This window comes from Melanerpes formicivorus, unplaced genomic scaffold (genome assembly GCF_026170545.1).
Source record: "Melanerpes formicivorus ecotype bairdi unplaced genomic scaffold, bMelFor1.0.p_v2 SCAF_112, whole genome shotgun sequence".
NCBI lineage: Eukaryota > Metazoa > Chordata > Aves > Piciformes > Picidae > Melanerpes > Melanerpes formicivorus.
In genome coordinates, this window is record NW_027142464.1 from 896,008 (window position 1) to 916,713 (window position 20,706).

The 20,706-nt window shown below is 60.4% G+C and overlaps 1 protein-coding gene across 1 annotated transcript in view; it reads left to right on the plus strand.

Moving 5' to 3' along the window:
- The first annotated feature begins 2,414 nt into the window (after positions 1 to 2,414).
- Positions 2,415 to 20,706, plus strand: part of LOC137455901 (uncharacterized) — a 34,750-nt gene continuing 16,458 nt past the window's right edge. The window contains exons 1-16 of the mRNA XM_068167052.1: positions 2,415 to 2,977; positions 4,185 to 4,267; positions 4,764 to 4,920; positions 5,400 to 5,561; positions 5,692 to 5,817; positions 5,901 to 6,121; positions 6,727 to 6,761; positions 7,046 to 7,140; positions 12,433 to 13,008; positions 14,646 to 14,728; positions 15,003 to 15,159; positions 15,420 to 15,581; positions 15,680 to 15,805; positions 15,889 to 16,109; positions 16,450 to 16,499; positions 16,970 to 17,064. Of these exons, the coding sequence (XP_068023153.1) occupies positions 2,477 to 2,977; positions 4,185 to 4,267; positions 4,764 to 4,920; positions 5,400 to 5,561; positions 5,692 to 5,817; positions 5,901 to 6,121; positions 6,727 to 6,761; positions 7,046 to 7,140; positions 12,433 to 13,008; positions 14,646 to 14,728; positions 15,003 to 15,159; positions 15,420 to 15,581; positions 15,680 to 15,805; positions 15,889 to 16,109; positions 16,450 to 16,499; positions 16,970 to 17,064 (2,850 nt within the window). The 5' untranslated portion in view covers positions 2,415 to 2,476. The remainder of the gene's footprint in view (positions 2,978 to 4,184; positions 4,268 to 4,763; positions 4,921 to 5,399; positions 5,562 to 5,691; positions 5,818 to 5,900; positions 6,122 to 6,726; positions 6,762 to 7,045; positions 7,141 to 12,432; positions 13,009 to 14,645; positions 14,729 to 15,002; positions 15,160 to 15,419; positions 15,582 to 15,679; positions 15,806 to 15,888; positions 16,110 to 16,449; positions 16,500 to 16,969; positions 17,065 to 20,706) is intronic.

Genomic DNA, 20,706 nt, shown 5'->3' on the forward strand with positions numbered 1-20,706 from the left:
GAGCAGAACGGGTTGGCAGCACAGGAAAACCTCCAGGTCTCCTCTGAGGGTCCTGTCCCAGCGGTAGCAAAAGAGCTGAGCCAGGGCTGAGGTTGTGGCCATGCAGAAAGGAAAGCCTCAGACCCAAGGGCTCCCTGCCCGGGGGCTGTGGCAGGGCTGTGGCTCGGTTCGGGGCAGCTGGCACCATCAGGCTGATTTGTAACTCAGCCCAGAACGTGAGGGTGACCTGGGCCAGGGCACAGATCTCACCACACACAGCTCTTGGCCCAGGTGAGAGGCTCAGGGCCAAGGTGGGAATGGCCTGGAGCAGAGAGAAGCACACCCGGAGCTCTCAGCACAGGGGTGGCCGAGGGATGGCTCCTGAGCTCCCACACGGTGCTGTGGGGTAACCCTGTACCCCCCACTGTGGAGGGAAGCAGGCCAGGATTCACAGAGCTGCTCCCTGCCAGGGGGGCACAGGGCTGTGCTGCCAGCTCTGCTCAGTCAGCTGCAGGCTCTGCCACCTGCAGCGGTGGGAGGCTCCCAGGTCCTTTCCCCTGGCTCCCCGAGGGAGGGGGAGCCGTGGGCACCCCACATCCCCAGATTTTGCAGCTGTGGAGTCAAAAATCCCAACCTGAAGTCAGTCAGCTCCGGGGCAGTGCTGGCCTGGGAGGAGAGCCCAGGACTGAAGGGGCCTGGAGGCTCTTTGTGGCTGAACTGCGTCAGCGGTGGCCGCCCAGAAGAATCCCAGCACCGCTCCCTGAGCCGCTGCGGGGAGCGATCGTGACTCGCTATTGAGGGCTGGAGATCTAACAGCGCTGCCGGCTCAGCCTTGTTGTTATTGTGTCCTGCAGGGAGCAGATGAAAGGAAGGAGGCACCAGGAATTACCCAGGGTGAGGCTCTGGGAACGTTTTAGTAACTCCAGAATCAGTTAAGTGCATTAGAATGTGAAAACAGCCAGAGGGGCCGGGGGAAGGAAGGAGATCATGAAGGGAGAGAAGGCACAAAAGGCTTCTAATCCCTCTAAGTCTCTTTGCTACCTCACAGGCACCTCTGTGATAAGAAAAAACAACAGCTTGTCTTGGCCAGGCCACCGCGGAGCCTGGCAGGCCAGGCCAGCAGCCTGGGCGTGCGATTGCCTCCCGCACCCCATGGAGGGCTGGCGCCGCACCACAAAGGGCATCTTTTATTCCCCAACAAAGGATAAGCCCAGCACAGAGTCTCCCTTCCTGCTTCCCTCTGCTCTCTGCACGCTAATACCTGTCCAGCTGCGTTCCTGCAAGCACTCTGCTCAATCCCTCCGTGGGCACAGGCTGCGCTGCCTCACCCCTGCACACCTCCTTGGGGCTGTCCTGCGGAACCCCTCTGCTCCGCGGGCGCTCGGGGATGGCCTCGCTCCTGGCTGCACCAGGTGCTGCACTTGGCCCCCCCAGGACTTTGGCTGCAGGTGCTGCAGGTGCTGCTGAGTCACCTTAGCATCGTGGCTGGCAGCTGCAGAAGCATCACCCCTGCGGGAGGCAGGAGCACTGCTAGGGACTGATCACGGTGGGGACATCAGGGCCTGCAGGGAGCAGCTCCTGCACTGCCTGTCCGGGGCTGCTCCGAGCCCTCTTGGCCTGCAGGCTGCTGAGGAGTTAGAACTTGGCTCAGCAAAGAGACACAGAAGTTATTGGTATCTGCAGAGCCTTCAGAAAGTCAGAGGCTGCCTCTGTGGGGCTTTGGGGAGGGTGGAGCAGCACAGCAGGTCCCGTGGGGAAGTGGGGACCTGTCCCTTGAGCTGCCTGGAAGCCCTCTGCTGCGGGGACTTTCCAGTCCCAGGGGAGAGCTTCACCCCAAGCCAGCACGTCAGCAGAAACTCCCCCAAAGGACTTTCTTCCCTTTTGAGCTCCCAGATTTTTGCCAAATATGGGATCAGCACACAAACAGCACCAGGTCTGTGCTTGTCCTGGGATAAAGGGGAAAGTTCCATCCAGCTTAGGGCTGGCCCTTGTCAAGGTTTTGGCTGCACAGAGCTCTGGGGCCGGCAGCTGCCCTCAGCTCCAGCAAACAAATCGGTGTGCAGGGGGGGCCTGGTGGCAGAGGCTCGGGGGTGACCGGGCAGGTCGCAGAGGATGCGCTCCAGTGGCTCCCCAAGGCGCAGCAGGGTGGGGCTGGAGCCAGCTCCTCTGCTCTCTGGTGCAGCCCTGAGAGCCGAAACGTAGCCGAGAGCGAGGAGCCCTGGGTCTGAATCACGGCGGCTGCTGGGAACCGCGGCGCAAGGAGAGGCTCTGGGCTGAGCTCTGCTGCTTCCAGTGGGATGTGACAAAAGATGTGAAATCAGGGAGAGAAAAATGATGATTCTGGAAGTTGGCCCTGGCTGTCAGGGGTGACGAAAAGCGCGGGCAACGCCTCCCGGGAGGGCTATAAAGGGCTGCAGGGCAGCGGGCAGCCAGCACTCGCTGCCTGCGCTGCCGAGCTCGGTGTCTCTCCCAGCTCCAGCCGCCAGCAGCCTTCATCATGAGCACCACGGTCAGGCAGTACTCCTCCTCCACCTCCCTCAAGGGCATCGGCGGCCTGGGGGGAGGCTCCAGCCGGCACTCGTCGTCCGTGCGTCTCGGGGGCGCAGGCTACAGAGCCCCCAGCGTGCACGGAGCCTCTGGCAGCTACTCCGTCTCGTCCCGCGTGGTGTCCGGGCTGGGCAGCGGCTATGGGGGCGGCTACTGCGGCAGCATCGGAGGCGGCCTCGGCGCCGGCTTCGGGGGCAGCTATGGGGCCGGCTTCGGGGGCGGCTTCGGGGGCGGCTTTGGGGGCGGCGACGGCATCCTGCCGGCCGGAGAGAAGGAGACGATGCAGAACCTCAACGACCGCCTGGCCAACTACCTGGACAAGGTGCGAGCCCTGGAGGAGGCCAACACCGACCTGGAGGTGAAGATCAGGGAGTGGTACAAGAAGCAAGGACCTGGGCCAGACCGAGACTACAGCCCCTACTACAGGACCATCGAGGAGCTCAGGAACAAGGTAGGCAGCTGTGAGTAACTCCGGGGGATGTCTGTGCAGGAAGCAGGAGCACTGATTGCTGCCTCTCTAATTAGTAAGCACTCAGCCTGTCTTAAAAAGTGTCTCAGAGGCACACCCAGGGTTGCCAGGCTAGAAACCCAGAGATGTCTCAATGCCAGCTTTAGGTTCTGTCCTTCCAGACTGGGAGTTTCCCCTGGGAGCAGCAGCAGCAGCAGCTGTGGAAGGCCAGGGTGAAGAGCTGGAGATCCAGGGGAATGTCTGTGTTGGTAATGCAGACTTTGGGGCAGTTTAACACCAAGGGGCAGGGAAAGTTGTGGGGCTGCAGGCTCTGCACTGCTGATGTCACTGATGTAAACATGCCCAGGAATCCACAGCTTGTCTCAGCTCCCAGCTGTTGATGTCATTTAGATGCCAAGCAGTCAAAAGTGGAACTGCTTTTTTTTCCCACCTCCTTTTGGCAGTCAGTGCTCCAGGGCCAGGCCTGCTGCACACCCACCCAGACAGCTCTGGGGGGATTCCTCTTGGATCTGGTTGGATTCCCACCACCCCCTGCAGAGGAACTGCTCAGGAGCTGACTTTGTTCCTCTCAGTGGCTTCAGGAGTTAGAATTGCCCCTAGCAAGGGCAAAGGGAGGCAGGGCACAGCCAGGGCTGCAGGAGGCTGGCAAGTGATGGAGGGAATCCACTTCCCTCCTTCTCCTTGGCCCCACAGCTGATGTCCTCCCAGAATCTGACCTGTGGATTGTTTCCTGCTGGGTTTGCAGTGTAAGAACTGCAGGCAGCTGCTCACTGCTCCAGTGCTGCAGTCAAGAAATTAAACCCATCCCAGAACAAACAGGCACAGGGCAGAGCAGCCCCAGCTCACCTCCTCTCCTGCCAGGGGAGCCATGTGGTGCCATGGCTGGGGGAGCAGAGGACTCCTCCCTGACCCTTGCAGCTGCCCTGAAGCATGGGCTAGATGCTGGCACTGGATCTCCCACATCAGGCCTGGCTTCAGGCTGCCTTTTGGAGGAGAGGTCACAGAGCTGTCAGCCCCTTCCTGCAGCTGGTCTCAGCCCAGGCTCAGTGGTCCTGACTCAACACACTCCTGCTAAGGACACCCCAGCTTTCCCCAGGCTGTCCTGGCAGCCTCACTGCTGCTCCCATCCCCACCAGGAGATGTTCCTGACACTCATTCTGTGCTTTGTCTTCATCTTCCACCCTTCCAGGTCCTGGTGACCACAGTTGACAATGCCAACCTCCTCCTGCAGATTGACAATGCCAGGCTGACAGCTGATGACTTCAGGACCAAGTAAGGAACATGTCCTGGGCAAATGGAACCAGGGCTGCAGAGATACTTGGTGAAATGAGGAGAAAATCCTATCCCAAGCCCCAGCAGGCACCAGGGAAACAAAGCCTTCACAGTGAAGGTGGAATTTCCAGAGCAGGAGGTTGTCTGCATCTGCCAGGCACTTAGGGACCCTTTTGCTTCCCAAGGCTGGTTCCTCTCTGGTGCCACCCCCTCTGTGGCACCTCGGGCTGCACCTCTAGCTTGTGAGTGTAGAGCCCAGACCCAGCAGCAAGGCCCAGTGCTGTCAGGAGCAGGGTGGGGGAGTGGGCTCAGATGGGCACTGGTTTGTCTGTTCACCTTCAATCACCAGCAGAAGGCTGTCCATGCACCACTGGGGTCATGTAGAATTGAGGTGATGCCAGCAGCAGCACGAAGGGAGAGAGCAACAGGTCCAGGTGCCCTGTCCCCAGCTGGGAAGGACCTCCTGCAGCTTCCTTGCCTCTTCCTGTGTGCCCAGGTTCGAGACGGAGCAGGCTCTGCGCCTGAGCGTGGAGGCTGACATCAACGGCCTGAGGAGGGTCCTGGACGAGCTGACCCTGGCCAGGGCTGACCTGGAGATGCAGATCGAGAACCTGAAGGAGGAGTTGGCCTACCTCAAGAAGAACCACGAGGAGGTGAGCACAGAGACAGGCTCAGCAAAGGTCCAGCCTGGGCCCAGGAGGGTGAGGTGGGGCCAGGCTTGAAGGCTATGCAGAGTTCAGAGCTGCTGGGAGGGAAGTGCTGCTGAGCAGGGATGATGGAGCCTGGGCAGCAGCTCTCCAGGGCCTCTGTGAAGCATCCCCCTGGGTGTCTCAGAGGTGTCCACTGTGCCCCTGAGAGATTTGTTAACCATCCCAGCAGCCTCAGGCCTGGAAGGTCAATCCCCTGAGAAATGAAGCCAGCTCCAGGCTCTGATTTACTCTCTGGAGAACCTCCCATGGAGACTTCTTAGAGCTTTGGATTATTCTACTGCTGATGGTGGAGCAAAGCTCACAGCTGGCTCCCTGTCCACCCATCCCAGAAGTGCCTGCAGGAGCCTGGGGAGCTGTCTCCAGAGGAAGGTCTTCACAGGTTTGTGGTTGGGGTACACGAAGATGTTTCTGTCCTGTGCCAGGAGATGAACATCCTGCGTGGGCAGGTGGGAGGAGAGATCAGCGTGGAGATGGACGCAGCCCCTGGGGTGGACCTGACCAAGATCCTGGCGGAGATGCGGGAGCAGTACGAGAGCCTGGCCGAGAAGAACCGCAGGGATGCCGAGCAGTGGTTCTTCAGCAAGGTGAGCCGGGGGGGAGGGGAGGGAAGGGGAGGGGAGAGGAGAGGGCAGCGCCGCGGGGCTGCGGGGCTGCGGGGCCCGGGGCCCTGCCCCCTGCCCGCTGCTGCAGCCGCCGGGCTCGGGCTCGTTGCAGACGGAGGAGCTGAACCGGGAGGTGGCCATCAACACGGAGCAGCTGCAGAGCGGCAAGACGGAGATCACGGAGCTGCGCCGCACCATCCAGAGCCTGGAGATCGACCTGCAGTCGCAGCTCAGCACGGTACGGGGGGCTGCGGCACTCTGCCGGCGGGGCGCGGGGCCGTGCGGCTGCCGCCCTGACCCCCAGCCTCCGTGTGCCGGCAGAAAGCGGCGCTGGAGGGCACCTTGGGCGACACCGAAGCTCGCTACGGCGCGCAGCTGGCGCAGCTGCAGGGGCTGATCAGCGGCGTGGAGGAGCAGCTGGCAGAGCTGCGCTGCGACATGGAGCGGCAGAACCAGGAGTACCGAATGCTGCTGGACGTCAAGTGCCGGCTGGAGCAGGAGATCTCCACCTACCGCCGGCTGCTGGAGGGCGAGGACGCGCAGTGCGTGCAGGGCTGGCTGCCTGGGGGCACCGGTGGGAGGTGGGGGCTGAGGGACACATAACACAGAGTGAGCAGCCTGCAGGGTGCTGTGAGCTCATCTCCTGGCCCGGGGCGAGCACCTGGGTCTCCCTTTCCAACAGAGCCCAGTGGCCACCACAGCACTGCAGCAGTCGTGGCTCAGTTGGTAGCACAGCAGACCCTTAATGGGATAGGTCGTGAGTTCAAGCCTGCAGTGGGCAGTAGTGTCCTCCCTACTCTAATCATGAGGTCTGTGGTGACAGGTTGGACTTGATGATCTTTGAGGTCTCTTCCAACCTTAGTGATACTGAATACACTTCCCAGCCCTCCAGGGTCTGTGTGGTGCTGGGGAAGGAGCAGGTGCTGCTGCTCCTGGCACTGGGGTGTTTGCTGCCCTTATCTCTGCATCCCTGTGGCACACACGCAGCCTCACCCTCTCCTTCCTTTCAAGTCTGACTCTAGGCAGAAGCCTTTTCAATCCCATCCTGGTCCAAGGATTAAAGGCAGGGTGTTAAATGATGACTTTGTCCTGGTGGCTGCTCCCTTTCCCCTCATTCTGACTGTTTCTCCCCTCTCTCCCCCTGCAGTGTGTCCTCCCACTACTCACAGCCTGTGAAAGAAGGTAAGAAATGTCCTGGCTGCAGCACTGCTCACACCCAGCTTCACCACATCCTCAGCACAGAGTCTTTGCTAACTCACTAAACCGATGGCTTTCTTCTCCTTCCACAACGGGAAGGGACACAAACCCTCTGCTCTGATGCACCAGGAGGTGATCTGTGCCCAGAGGAGGGTTATGGGGGGGATGTGGTGGTAGATGGGATTGCTGAGGCAGCTGCTGGCTACAGCGACCCCCCCAGGAGGAGCTCCGTGACTCCTCCTCCTCCAGCTCCTTCCCTCCCCCTGCAGGGCCTGTCACCACCCGCCAGATCCGCACCATCTTCGAGGAGGTCCAGGACGGGAAGGTGATCTCCTCCCGGGAGCAGGTCACTCAGGCTGCCCACTGAGGTGCCCAGGGGCTTGCTGCAGGCCTCGCAAAGCAAAGCAGAAGCAGATCCCAGCTGGAGCCCTCTGGCCACGCAGATCACCAGCAGCATCTCCTCTGCTCCCCCAGCCCTGCCTCCCTGTCCCTCTCTCTCTCCCAGTGCCCAGAGATCCAATAAAGCTTTTCCTGACACTCCTGCAAACCAGGCTCTGGCCTTGTTGCTCCAAGCACCAGGCTGCCCTTTCCCTGCAGCTGCAGGGCCAAGCTCCCCCCTGGAAGGAGGGACAGTCCCCATCTCTGGTACCCAGAGGGTGAGGACCATTCACCTGCACTTCAGTAATACCCCAGACCAGGAAGGTGCAGTGAGGACCACTGCTGTGGGTGGAGATGGAGGGAGGAACTGACCCATGAAACTTGCAGAGCCTTGGTGTTTCACCTCAGAGCTGTCACTGTAACTCAGGTCAGGGCAAAGCTCTGCTTCCCCAGCTGCCAGGTCCAGCAGCAGCAGAGTTGAGGCTTTTAACTCAGTGAAGTCCAAGCAAGAAAGTGAACAAAGAGCAAGCCCTGGAGCCAGGACCCTGCAAACCCCTTCCCAGCTCTGCCTCAGCCCTGGCTGTGCAGTTCAGGCTTTGTGGTGACACAAATCCAGCCTGTGGCTGGGGCAGGGACACGCTGGCTGCCAGCCCCCCAAAACTCACCCTGGTTCAGTTCTTGCTTCCAAAGGCACCCCCAAAGGGTGAGCAAAGCAGGTGGTGGGGATGGTCTCTCCAGGCAGCAAGAGGAGGACTCCTGAGGAGGTGTTTCTGGCACTCCCTGGCTGCCAGTGGCTCAGCTGTTCCTGGAAAGCCAGTTCAGACACATTCTTGGCTGGGTCCTGCCACGGTTATTGCTTCATTAATGCATCTCTGGAATCAATGAGATGATTCAGAGAAGCACTGCACAAGGTCTGTGGGAACAGAGGTGGCCCCACAGCTTCCAGACCCCTCTGCAGGAAACCTGCCTGGATTTGATGGGCAGAGAAGTGAGAACCCAGGGGCTTCAGACTGCTGGCAGGATGGCTGCAGCAGCAGCTGAGGGCTGCACAGCTTGAGGCACCCCATGCAGCTCTGCCCGGGCTCAGCTGGGGCTGGGTGCCCTTGCCCACGCAGAGCAGACCCTCTGTGACTCATGCAGGGCATCAGCTGCCAGGTGCACCCTGTGCCAGCTGGTGTGGAGCACCCCCAGCACCCACCAGCCTGTGGCAGACAGCTTTGGTTTGGAAGCTCAGCCCTGGCTGATCTCATCTGCACTCAGACTCCACCAAAGGGCACAGGAACACAGCCCAGGGGCAGTGCTGTGGGCAGGGAGCTGCTCCTGCTGCTCTGCCCTGCATGCCCTCATGGTGCACCAGGGATGGTGCCAGGAGGAACTAACTGGGCACAGTTCCTGACCCAAGGGCCTTCCAGGCACAGCTTCTCTGCAGCCTCCATGGAGGGAGCCCAGCACACCATGGGGCTGTCCCCAGGGCTGGATCAGACCTGGAGCTGAGCAACCCAAGCCCAGATGTTTGAGAAGGGTCAGGCCGGGCACAGCCTGCAGGTTGCAGCTGGAGCTTCTCAGGGCACCTCTGGGAGCCCCTTGTCCTTCCCCTGCTCGGTGCAGGGACCACCAACACCTCTCACAGCTCCTCCGAGCTCCCTGCAGTGCTTGTGCCCCTCCTGCTGCCTCCCTTGGCACCCTTGGCACGGGGATGCTGGAGGTTCCTGGCTGGGATTCCTCCTGCCCCTGTGCTTTTCTCCTGGCAAAGCCTGGGCACAGCCAGGCTGCTGCAGAAGCACCAAGCCACAGCTGGCTGCCAAAATCCCTCTAATGAGCGCTTAAAGCAGGAGGCTTTGGCAGCAGCGGTGTTGCTCCTGCTGCTGCTGCTGCCGTCGAGCAGGAGGGAGGTGTGGAAACCAGATGCTGCTTCCCTCCTGCCTGGAGCATTAGTAATTAGCTGTGTCCTCAAGGAACCTGCAGGGGGAGGGAGCTGCAGGTGGTGGCCTGGGCAGGCAGGCAGCGGCAGCTCGAGGCAGGTCTCAGGAGGTGCTGGCTGAGTCCAGAGGCACCCTTTGGCTTCCCAGGCTGTGCTGAGCTCATCGGGCAGAAAAGGCCACTGTGGAAGGGGGCACAGAGGTGTGGCCCCGCAGCTCCTCGGAGGGAAACCTTCCCGTGGCAGCTGGAAACCAGGGCAGAGCTGAGGAGGGCACTGACAATGAGCAGTGGCCTTGTCCAGGGGGTCTCATCCACTGGGGCTGCAGAGAAGTCATCTCTGGGGTCCTCCTGAAGCAGGACAGCAGTAGATATTTACACACCAGTGTGCACCCCTGGAATGCCTGTTATCCCATGGGATGCCTGCTATCCCCTGGAGTGCCTGCTATCCCCTGGAATGCCTGTTATCCCATGGGATGCCTGCTATCCCCTGGAGTGCCTGCTATCCCCTGGAATGCCTGTTATCCCATGGGATGCCTGCTATCCCCTGGAGTGCCTGTTATCCCCTGGGATGCCTGTTATCCCATGGAGTGCCTGTTACCCCCTGTAATGCCTGCTATCTCATGGGATGCCTGCTATCCCCTGGAGTGCCTGCTATCCCCTGGAATGCCTGTTATCCCATGGGATGCCTGCTATCCCCTGGAGTGCCTGCTATCCCCTGGAATGCCTGTTATCCCATGGGATGCCTGCTATCCCCTGGAGTGCCTGTTATCCCCTGGGATGCCTGTTATCCCATGGAGTGCCTGTTACCCCCTGTAATGCCTGTTATCCCATGGGATGTCTGTTATCCCATGGGATCCCTGCTATCTCATGGGATGCCTGCTATCCCCTGGAATGCCTGTTATCCCATGGAATGCCTGCTATCCCATGGAATCCCTGCTGTCCCATGGAATCCCTGCTATGCCATGGAGCTGCCACTCTGAGCCTGCAGTGCAGAGCCCCAGGCAGCTGCGGCAGAGGCAGGAGCTGCTGGAGCACTCAGCTGTGATCCAGAGGAGCCTGCTGCAGCCCTTTGTGGTTGTGTTCAGTGGGAGGTCATGGAAGCAACCTGGGAGAGCTTTGAATATGCTCTTTGAAGTCTTAATGAACACTTCACGGTTTGAATTGCTGCCTCGTGGTGCCAGGGGTAGTCGGAGCAGTGCTGTGATGCCACAGCAGCTGAGCAGGAAACGATGAGCAGGGATGAAAGGAAAGGCCTTGGGGGGCTGTGACAGTGCCTGACCCTGCAGCTGGGGCCCAGGGGCACTGACCCCTGGGGACACTGACCCCTGGGGGGACACTGACCACTGCTGGCTTTGCTCACACCAAGGCTGAGGCTCTGGTCCTGACGGGGGCTCTGTCCTGGTTCTCTCCCTGTGCCGCTGCTGCTCTCAGCGCAGATGCCCCGCGGGTCCTGCCCTCCTGTGCCACTGGGCTGAAGGTGAGGAGCTGAAGATGAGGAGCAAGCACATTCCTTGGAGCTGCACATCTCAGCCGCCCCCACATGCCTTTGCCATCCACACCTGGGGAGGATGAGCAGGGAGTGGGTGGCTGCTGGCTCCGGGCCCCGGCCCCGGGCACTCACACGACGAGATGCTGCCAGGAGACCGAACCCCTCCTGTCCCCTGGCCACAGCAGCACAGAGCTTCCAGGCCCCCACCCCCCCCAGGTGGTACAGACCTGTGTCCATCCACCAGCGGCACAGGGAGCACAAGGAGCTGTGCTTCTCCCTGCAGCCAGCTGCTGCCACTCCGAGGTCACATCCCCCTCCTGTACTGCTTCCAGACAGAGGGAAGGAGTGGGGGAAGGAGTGGGGGAAGGAGTGGGGGAAGGAGTGGGAGAAGGAGTGGGGGATGGAGTGGGGGAAGGAGTGGGGGAAGGAGTGGGGGAAGGAGTGGGGGAAGGAGTGGGGGAAGGAGTGAGGGAAGGAGTGGGGGAAGGAGTGGGGGAAGGAGTGGGGGAAGGAGTGGGAGAAGGAGTGGGGGATGGAGTGGGGGAAGGAGTGGGGGAAGGAGTGGGGGAAGGAGTGGGGGAAGGAGTGGGGGAAGGAGTGGGAGAAGGAGTGGGGGAAGGAGTGAGGGAAGGAGTGGGGGAAGGAGTGGGGCCCTTCAAAGCTCCTCAAGAATGTGTCTTTGTTGCTCATTTCCCAGCTTCTCCCCCCCTCCTTTGGCAAATGATCTAAGGAGGAACTTGGCTGTTGGGAAGGGGCTGTTGGGGCCTGTCCATGAGGAGAGTCAAAGCCTTCCTTCTGCGCACACATGAGCACTGCCTTCTCCTCCACACCCCTGCGCTGCTGGCTGGTGACACTGGGGGCTGTGGCTGCTGCCTGTGACGCAGGGCAGCACCGAGCAGAGGCAGCACAGCTTGGCCATGCCTGGGGCACCGATCTGGAGCCCTCCTGCTGTTCAGAAGCAGCCAGGGTCTGTCCTGGTGCTCTGCTTACATGGGGGCTGGACACTTCAAACTCCCACTAGAGTTGTCCTCCCTGGCCACAGCTGCTTGGGATGTTCAGTACAGCAAACACCATCAGGGCAGCTTCAAGCTCTCCCCAGGAGCTTCTCTCCCTGCAGCCTTCATCTACTTTATGCTATTCCATACATTTTTTTCCTGGAGCATCTCATCATTTGTAGGTTATGGCAGCAGGTAGCTATGTCCTGAGTGGTTTGCTGGGCTTCCCTTCACCAAAAAGAACCCAACCCATCCATCTGGTACTGCCTGTTCACATTGTCCCTCTCTTGGGTGGTCTCTGAAGCAAAGAGCTGAGCAAGCCCTGAAGTGTGAACTCCTTTCCTTTGCTTCTTCCTCACCGGGCAGTTCCCTCCCTGGGAGTGAAAGGAACAGACTCTGATTTCCAGGACCAAGTTCCTTCTGGCACTCACAGGACTGTGGAGGAACACTCAGGGCTTCACCAGACAGCTGCTGGCCCTGCAGCCCTGCTGTGCGTAGCCCCGAGGTCAGTCAGGGAACCTCGGCTGGGACAAAAAGGGGACAGCAAAGTGCTGCTGCCTTCTCCACGCTGCGCTGCCTGAGCCGCTCTAGAAGTGCAAAGCAGCAGCAAAACGTAGCCCTGAGCGAGGAGCCTCCTCCTGTGAATCACAGCGGAGTGTTTGCCTGGAAACGGAAGCGGCACAGAGCCTCCTTTGTCAGATAAAAGCTTTCTGGTGGGACAGGACAGAAAGCATCGACAGAACAAAGGCAAAAATGACGATTCTGGAAGTTGGCTCAGGTGCTGGGGGTGATGAAAATCATCGGGAATGCAGCAGCAGAAAAAAACCGGCGCGGGCAACGCCTCCCGGGAGGGCTATAAAGGGCTGCAGGGCAGCGGGCAGCCAGCACTCGCTGCCTGCGCTGCCGAGCTCGGTGTCTCTCCCAGCTCCAGCCGCCAGCAGCCTTCATCATGAGCACCACGGTCAGGCAGTACTCCTCCTCCACCTCCCTCAAGGGCATCGGCGGCCTGGGGGGAGGCTCCAGCCGGCACTCGTCGTCCGTGCGTCTCGGGGGCGCAGGCTACAGAGCCCCCAGCGTGCACGGAGCCTCTGGCAGCTACTCCGTCTCGTCCCGCGTGGTGTCCGGGCTGGGCAGCGGCTATGGGGGCGGCTACTGCGGCAGCATCGGAGGCGGCCTCGGCGCCGGCTTCGGGGGCAGCTATGGGGCCGGCTTCGGGGGCGGCTTCGGGGGCGGCTTTGGGGGCGGCGACGGCATCCTGCCGGCCGGAGAGAAGGAGACGATGCAGAACCTCAACGACCGCCTGGCCAACTACCTGGACAAGGTGCGAGCCCTGGAGGAGGCCAACACCGACCTGGAGGTGAAGATCAGGGAGTGGTACAAGAAGCAGGGACCTGGACCAGACCGAGACTACAGCCCCTACTACAGGACCATCGAGGAGCTCAGGAACAAGGTAGGCAGCTGTGGCCACCAAGACACCTCCGGTAAAGTCACTCTCCAACAGCTGGCTCCTGCTGAAGGCTGAGCTGTGCTAACAAGTGGCAGGTCTGAGCTGGGAGAGCAGAGAGAGCACATCTGGAAGTCAGACCTGACTTGGGGACTGCAGCTCCCTGCTCGAGTTCTCCACAGGGCACACAGATAGGTTTCTGCCGACTGCTTCAGTGCAGGCAGGAGGATGGGGCAGGGAGGCATGAGCCAGGGTTTGGTGCCCCGATGCCACTCATCATTTCCTGCCTCTCCTTGATGCTGCCCCAAGTCTGTGCTCCCTTCGTGGGCTCCTGGTTAATCACTGGGCAGGCAGGGACAGGTCCCTGGCACTGCTCACCCCTGGGTGATATGCAGATGAGTTGCTAACTCATTGTCCTAAACAGCCACAAATCCAATCTCTCCCAGCCTGACAGGGGGAGGTGAAAGCAGAAGGGACCTGACTATGGGATGGTTGTTCTTTGGGAGCTACAGACACAGGGAGATCCAGGAGTCAGAGCATCCTGGGCTGCAGTTGGTGGCCTCAGAGGTGCTGAAGGCAAGAGCCTGCCCTGCTCTAAAATGCAGTGGTGGAAGTCCTGGCCCAGATTGTTGCTTCATTCTTAGCAGCTCCCTGGCTGATTTTAGTCAAAGGTCCTTGAACAGAAGCACCAGAATCCGTCCTCCCCTTCCCACCCTGCCATCCTGTCCTCCCTCTGCCCACATGACTCATCCTCAGCCCAGTGTGGGTCACCCACTGCCTGCAGGAGCTGACAGCATCCTTAGTAAGCTGAGCTTGCTGAGGTGGGGCTGGGGGCTGGGCGTGGGGGTGGCTGAGTGATGACAGCCCCTGCGAGTCTGGAAATGCAGCAGCAGCGCCTGAGGGCTCCAGGGTCAGGCCCTGGGGGAAATCACAGCCCTGGAATCTGTCAGCTCTTCAACCCTTCTCCTGTGCCTCACCTTGGGCTGAGGCACAGAGCTTCTCCTCACCATTCCAGCTTGATTCTATGATTCCAGCTTGCCAAGGGGGCCCTGGTCTGGAGCACAGAAACGTGCTGAGGCTGCCTCCAGGCTGGGGCAGTGAAGTGCTGAGTCTCACAGAAACCCTCTGCAGACCCTTCCCTCCCCTCCTGCACCATAGCTGGGAAATGTCCACACTGAAATCCCTGGATGAGTGCTTGGATCCAGCATCCCAGCACAGAGAGAGCTTTTCATTAGCTTGTGGCTACAGAAATTGCTGCTCATTAAGGGCCAACTGCTTTCCAAATCCCAGAACAAATACCTGCACCTCAGGTGTAATTATGAAAAGAAAACGACTCAGGCACCAGGCACCTCCTTCCTCCACCCTTTCCACCTTCCCAGCAGGGCCAGGCACAGCCCAGAGTCGTGCCAGGGCTTGGATCAGAGCATCAGGAGGTGCCACGGGCGCATGGTGGTGTCCTCACAAAACCAAACCTGTGCCAGCAAGGACTCAGCACCAGCGCCTGGCTCCCCCTCTGCAGAGCCCGTGTGGAAGCCCAGCCCAGGCCCAGTGCTGCTCAGCCCTGCTGCAGGGCAGCCAGGCAGCAGGATGCCTTCTTTGGAACAACTTGTTCACTCTTTCCCTCCCTTTTGTCTGCCCCCCAGATTCTTTCTGCAACTGTAGAAAATGCCAACATCGTCCTGCAGATCGACAACGCCAGGCTGGCAGCTGATGACTTCAGAACCAAGTGAGTCCAGGCCTGTGAGGGCTCTTGGAAGGGGGGAGGGAGCAGCCCAGCCGAGGCTGTGCTTCCTGCAGCTGAAGTTGCTCCCCCAGGGCGCTGCTCACCCAAAGGAGCACATCTGGGAGGTGAATCTCGCCCCCTGGATGCTGGGCTGTGGAGGGCTCTGCCCCCATGCTCCAGGATAGCTAAATCTGGCAGCAAGGGGGCAGGGGGGGAGGAAGCAAGACAAAGCCTCCCTCAGCTGGGCTCCAGGGTGCCACTGAGTCTGTGTGCCCAGGTTTGAGACGGAGCAGGCTCTGCGCATGAGCGTGGAGGCTGACATCAACGGCCTGAGGAGGGTCCTGGACGAGCTGACCCTGGCCAGGGCTGACCTGGAGATGCAGATTGAGAACCTGAAGGAGGAGCTGGCCTACCTCAAGAAGAACCACGAGGAGGTGAGCACAGAGACAGGCCAGGCTGTGACCTAGGAAATGTGTCTTGGGCACAATGGGAAGTGGCCAGGCCAAAGGTGCAGGAGAGTCTCTGCAGCTGGGGCTGCCAGGAGGCACTCAGGTGAGTAACAGGGAGGGAATGAACCCTTCAGACAGGGCCTGCAGGGGGAGGTCAGAGAGGTTTGAGTGCTGAGAGCAGATAAGAAATTCATCACGCTGGGAACGCAGAGGTTTCACTCTGGTGTCTTTGCCTCCCCTGCCAGGAGATGAACATCCTGCGTGGGCAGGTGGGAGGAGAGATCAGCGTGGAGATGGACGCAGCCCCTGGGGTGGACCTGACCAAGATCCTGGCGGAGATGCGGGAGCAGTACGAGAGCCTGGCCGAGAAGAACCGCAGGGACGCCGAGCAGTGGTTCTTCAGCAAGGTGAGCCGGGGGGGAGAGGGCAGCGCCGCGGGGCTGCGGGGCCCGGGGCCCTGCCCCCTGCCCGCTGCTGCAGCCGCCGGGCTCGGGCTCGTTTGCAGACGGAGGAGCTGAACCGGGAGGTGGCCATCAACACGGAGCAGCTGCAGAGCGGCAAGACGGAGATCACGGAGCTGCGCCGCACCATCCAGAGCCTGGAGATCGACCTGCAGTCGCAGCTCAGCACGGTACGGGGGGCTGCGGCACTCTGCCGGCGGGGCGCGGGGCCGTGCGGCTGCCGCCCTGACCCCCAGCCTCCGTGTGCCGGCAGAAAGCGGCGCTGGAGGGCACCTTGGGCGACACCGAAGCTCGCTACGGCGCGCAGCTGGCGCAGCTGCAGGGGCTGATCAGCGGCGTGGAGGAGCAGCTGGCAGAGCTGCGCTGCGACATGGAGCGGCAGAACCAGGAGTACCGAATGCTGCTGGACGTCAAGTGCCGGCTGGAGCAGGAGATCTCCACCTACCGCCGGCTGCTGGAGGGCGAGGACGCGCAGTGCGTGCAGGGCTGGCTGCCTGGGGGCACCGGTGGGGGGTGGGGGCTGAGGGACCCAAAAGTGCTGCCAGGGGACTCGCTCCAGCCACAGCTCTCGGGGTTTGTCCTGGTGCTTGTAGCAGCCGCGGGTGCCCGGTGGCTCTGTCCCTGGTTTCTGTCGGCAGTGAGATGCTGTCACAGGCATCTTCCCCTGCTGCCCCTACCCTCCAGGACACTCCCAGCAGCACAGGAGTTTTAGCGGCTCTGAGCCTGTTCTGTTTTCCTGCTTCCTGAACAGAGCCTGTGTGCAACAGCAGAAGAGTTGTCCCTAACTAACTTTGGTTTTCTCCTTCTCCTGCAGCATCTCCTCCCAGTACTCCTCGGCTGCATCCTCTCACTCGGGCAGAGATGGTAAGAGCCCAGCCTGGGACTGACGTTTCTGACCAACAGCTTTGAGGGCTGCTGTGGAGCAGCTGCCAGACTGCCAGGGAGAGACTTACCCCCGGGGCTGTGCCTGAGTGCCAGTGAGAGCAGCAGGAGAGCTTCTGTGCATCTCACCCTGCTGGCCAGGGCTCTCGGGAGGGAAATGCCTCCAGCTTGGGCACCACAGGAAGGATTTGCCCTCAGCAGGCTGTGACTGAGCAGCCACAGTTCTGCCTTTACACAGACCTGAGCCACACTCCAGGGACTTTGCCTCTTGCCCTGACCTTTCCCCTCCGCCTGGCTCTTCCCTCTGCATGGCCAGCATAGGGCCAGCATAGGTGCCAGCACCCTGTGGAACTTCTGACACCCCCTTGAAGACCATGCAGGAGCTGATCCTGTGCTCAGCAGTTGCCTCCTCCCTACCCCCTGAGTAACTGTCCCCCCCTTTCCTCCTGCAGTGGTGACGTCCTCCCGCCAGGTCCGCACCATCGTGGAGGAGGTGCAGGATGGGAAGGTGGTCTCCTCCCGGGAGCAGGTTGCCCTCACCACACGCTGAGAGGACCCTCAGCCCCGGGCTCAGTGACCCAAGCACCACCTGAGCCTGAAGGCGTCGGGGCTGTGCCACAGGAGCAGCCAACTTCCTTCCTCTGCTCCTCCCTCCTCTCCTGCCCTCGGTTGCCGGCGGCGCCGCGGAGCCCTCTGCACACACTCAATAAAGCTTTGTCCTCGCTCCTGCAGCTGCAGACTTGTCTGTCACTGATAATGATCCCCCGGGGCCCTGTGCTCATGCCAGGGAAAGTCCTAAGAAACCGCAGGGAGAGGAGGGACAGGGGTTGCACCTGGGGCAGAAATCATTAGAGAGCTTTTTCCTCCTGCAGCCACTGCTCATAAACAGCTGGGAGGGGCTGGGCCGCAGGGCAGAGACACTGGGACACCGAATGAGGGCACTGACAGGAGGAGGATGTCTGAGATCCTTGTGCCACACGACTGAGAGCTGCACACCCCCCAGCTCGGAGCTCTGCCCCTCCTGGCACAGAGAGTCGCTTTCTGCCGGCAGCAGAGCTTGAAGGAGTTCTGCAGGGCTGCTGCTGCCACCCCAAGACATGAGCAGGACCTGAGGCCAGCTGGCAGCCCCCACACAGACCTGCCCTGGCTGGGCTGCTTTTAGCTCAGATCTCCCTGGAGCAGACAAAAACCTTCCCCCAGCTCTGCTCGTGCTGCCCAGGGGCAGAGTTTAACCAGAGCTGAATGGGCAGGGATGGGCAGCAGGAGCTGCTGGCACCAGGGGCTTACTGCTCCAATCCTTCCCCAAACACAGGAGCTGCTTGTGGGGTGTCAGCAGCAGCTGTAGGCTAGCTGCCAGGCAGGGTTAGGTGCGGCAGCTCTTGCCCTGGCAGCCAGGCACGTGTGTGCCTGCACCCCCTGGCTTCCTGGAGAGCAGAAGAGCAGCCCTTTGCTTACCGTGGTGCAGGAGGCACTTGGGCAGCTGCACTTCCAAGCCCTCTGCCAAGGGCAGGGACATCTCCCACTGGAGGAGGTGGCAAAAGAAGTCTTGATAGGATTCAGCAAGGAGCTCCAGGACAAGCCATCCTTGGCAGGTAGCAGCTGAGCCACAGAGATGTGTGGAATGTGCCAGCGTCCAACTCTGTCTCTGGCAGCAAGAACACCTTGAATGAGTGACACAGCCAGCAGCATCCTTCTGGTCTTCAAAGCTCCATGTCCTCAGCAGAGGTTGTTCCTGCAAGCCCTGCAGGAGAGCTTCTCTGTCATTACTGCTCCCACCCTACAAAGCATGAGATGGAGACCTGGGGAAGCTGAACCATTTGCCTAGAGTGATTTGCAAAGATGGGATCACAGCCCTGGAGCAGCTCAGCTGCTGTCATCAGGGAGATGGAGATGAGTCCCAACACAGCCAATGACAGGCAGAAAAACGTGGCCTGACAGTGACATCAATGGACAGGTGAGGAAAGTTCTGCAGACAGGGAACTTCCACCTCTGAAACACTGAAACTGAGCTGGCAATGAGCAGCCAGGGGCTAGGGCTGCCTGGAGCATCCACCCTGAAACAGGACCTCCTGACAGAGCTCTCCCAGCCCTGCACAGGCTGGAGGACATGGCCCAGCCCCTGCTGGTGTGCTGTGGGGGCCAGGCAGTGTCTCTCTGCTCCTCCACCCTGGCACTCCTTGGTGGCCACTTCCACCCCAGACCCTGGGGCTGGCAGTCCTGCAGGGTGGGGGACAGCAGCCTGGGCTCCTTCAGGGACACAGGATTTGGTGTGGTGTCTGAGTCTGCAGGGATGTGCTCTGGGACATGGAGCCAGCCCATGACTGTCTGTCACAACGGGAAATGCCAGCTCTGCTTGGGGGCAAGGGACACTGCTGTGCTGCCTATGCATGAGCTTCAAAACCAGTCTCAAGCCTTCAGATATCCTGAGACTCCCAAGGGACTCCCCTCCAGGGAAAGCTGCTCTTCCCCTCTCATTTCCATCACCCTTTTCAATCTCACAAAGCTGTGCAGCACGACAGCCCTGGGGAGTGCCGCCCTGGTGCCCCCCGCCGTGCCCTGCCAGGCTCAGCGGCAGGCAGAGCTGCAGGCTGATTCCGCCCTGGCCGCTCTCCACCACGCTCATTACATGGGAGCAGCTCCTCCGCCCGCGGGAGGCTTTTCTGCTCCTGTGGTATTTGAAGGAACAACTTTCCCTGGCCAGGCCTGCGCAGCCGCTCCGGACCCCTCCTCCTTTTGCCCCCTCAGGGCTCAGCGTTGCCTGCAAGGGGCAACCAAGTCAAGCGAGGGCTGCTGGGCAGAGGCATCGCCCGCGGCCGCGCCGGGCAGGTCCCCGTCTGCAGCCTGCAGCCTGGGAGTCAGTGAGAGTGGACTGCGGGGAGAGGCTGCATTATGCATGCAGGGAGTGCCGGCAGCTCAGCTCCTCGGGAAAATGGAAAGCTGCTTTAAGGAAATGAGGTCTGGAGGTGCTGGCAGGGCTGAGGTTTGCTCTGTGCTAACAGCAAGAGCTGCTTTGGATCAAACCTGCGCGTTTGGGAGAGCAAAACGCTGCCGGGAGGAGCAGAGCAGGCAGCCAAGCAGAGGGAATTGGCTCTGCCCTTTGTGGGAGCTGTGGAAATTGGAATCACTTTGGCTGCAGAGACCTACAGCAGGGTCTGGAGAAGAAAGGTGGAGACCTCAGCTGAGTTTTCAGTGACCCCTTGCTGACCTTTGGGTTTCCCCCACTGCTGTGTCCCTCACTGAACTGAACTGATGTGAGCTCAGCATCCTTCCTGCAGCCCTCCAGAGGAAAAGGGGCAGGGTCTGAGCACTCCTGCTCCTGCCTGCCCTCCCCTCCAGCAGCAGGGTGAGCTGCTGGGCTCCATGGCTGCAGAGTCCGATCCTGACCATTCCACAGCCTCCACTCTGGACCTCAGCAGCGATGAGGCACCTGTGGCACCAGGGCACAGACTCCACTGCCTCATTAGGGATGTAACCAGGGCTGGACATCCACAGGCTCCACACCACATGTAAGGTGTCCTGGATTTGCAGTGCCAAGATAAAATCAGGGCTAATGAAGGTACCCAAACGGCACAAGCAATGCTCCCGGAGGAGGCTGCCCCTGACACACCCTTTGTGGGCTGTGTCCAGGTGACCTGGATGCCAAAGCTGGTGGTGACCAAGCCGTGGGTGAGAGGCAGCCACTATTTGCATGGCTGGGTTAATGTCCTTAAGAAAATGAAAGCCCCAGATGACAAAAACGTTTTAATTATTCCTCTTCTTCCTCAATTTGCCATTCCAGGGCTAAAATACAGGTTTAAGATCTGTCTTTAAATGAACCTTTGCTAGGGTCTTCTCTAATTGGAACACATTTCCCCTAGGTTACACCTGGAGAGTTTCCATGGTGCTGGTTGGAACTGGGTCAGGCCCACACAGGGCCAGGCTGCTGCTGAATTTTCCTCTCGCTGCTCTAGGACCCCTCTGGAGCATCCTCTGGGGCTGTGCTGGCAGCGAAGATCCACTGCAGCCAACTGCAACCTCTGGCTCTGAAGAATCAGAATGTTCTCCTTTATTTTGGATGAGTGTTTGAACATTTTGTCCACCCTGGAAAGCAGCAAAAGAAGCAGCAGGAGATCTCCCCTCTCGAGGGGAGGTTCTGGCACAGGCAGAAGGAAGAGAACGCACAGATAACCAAATGCACTGCAGTGCAAAGT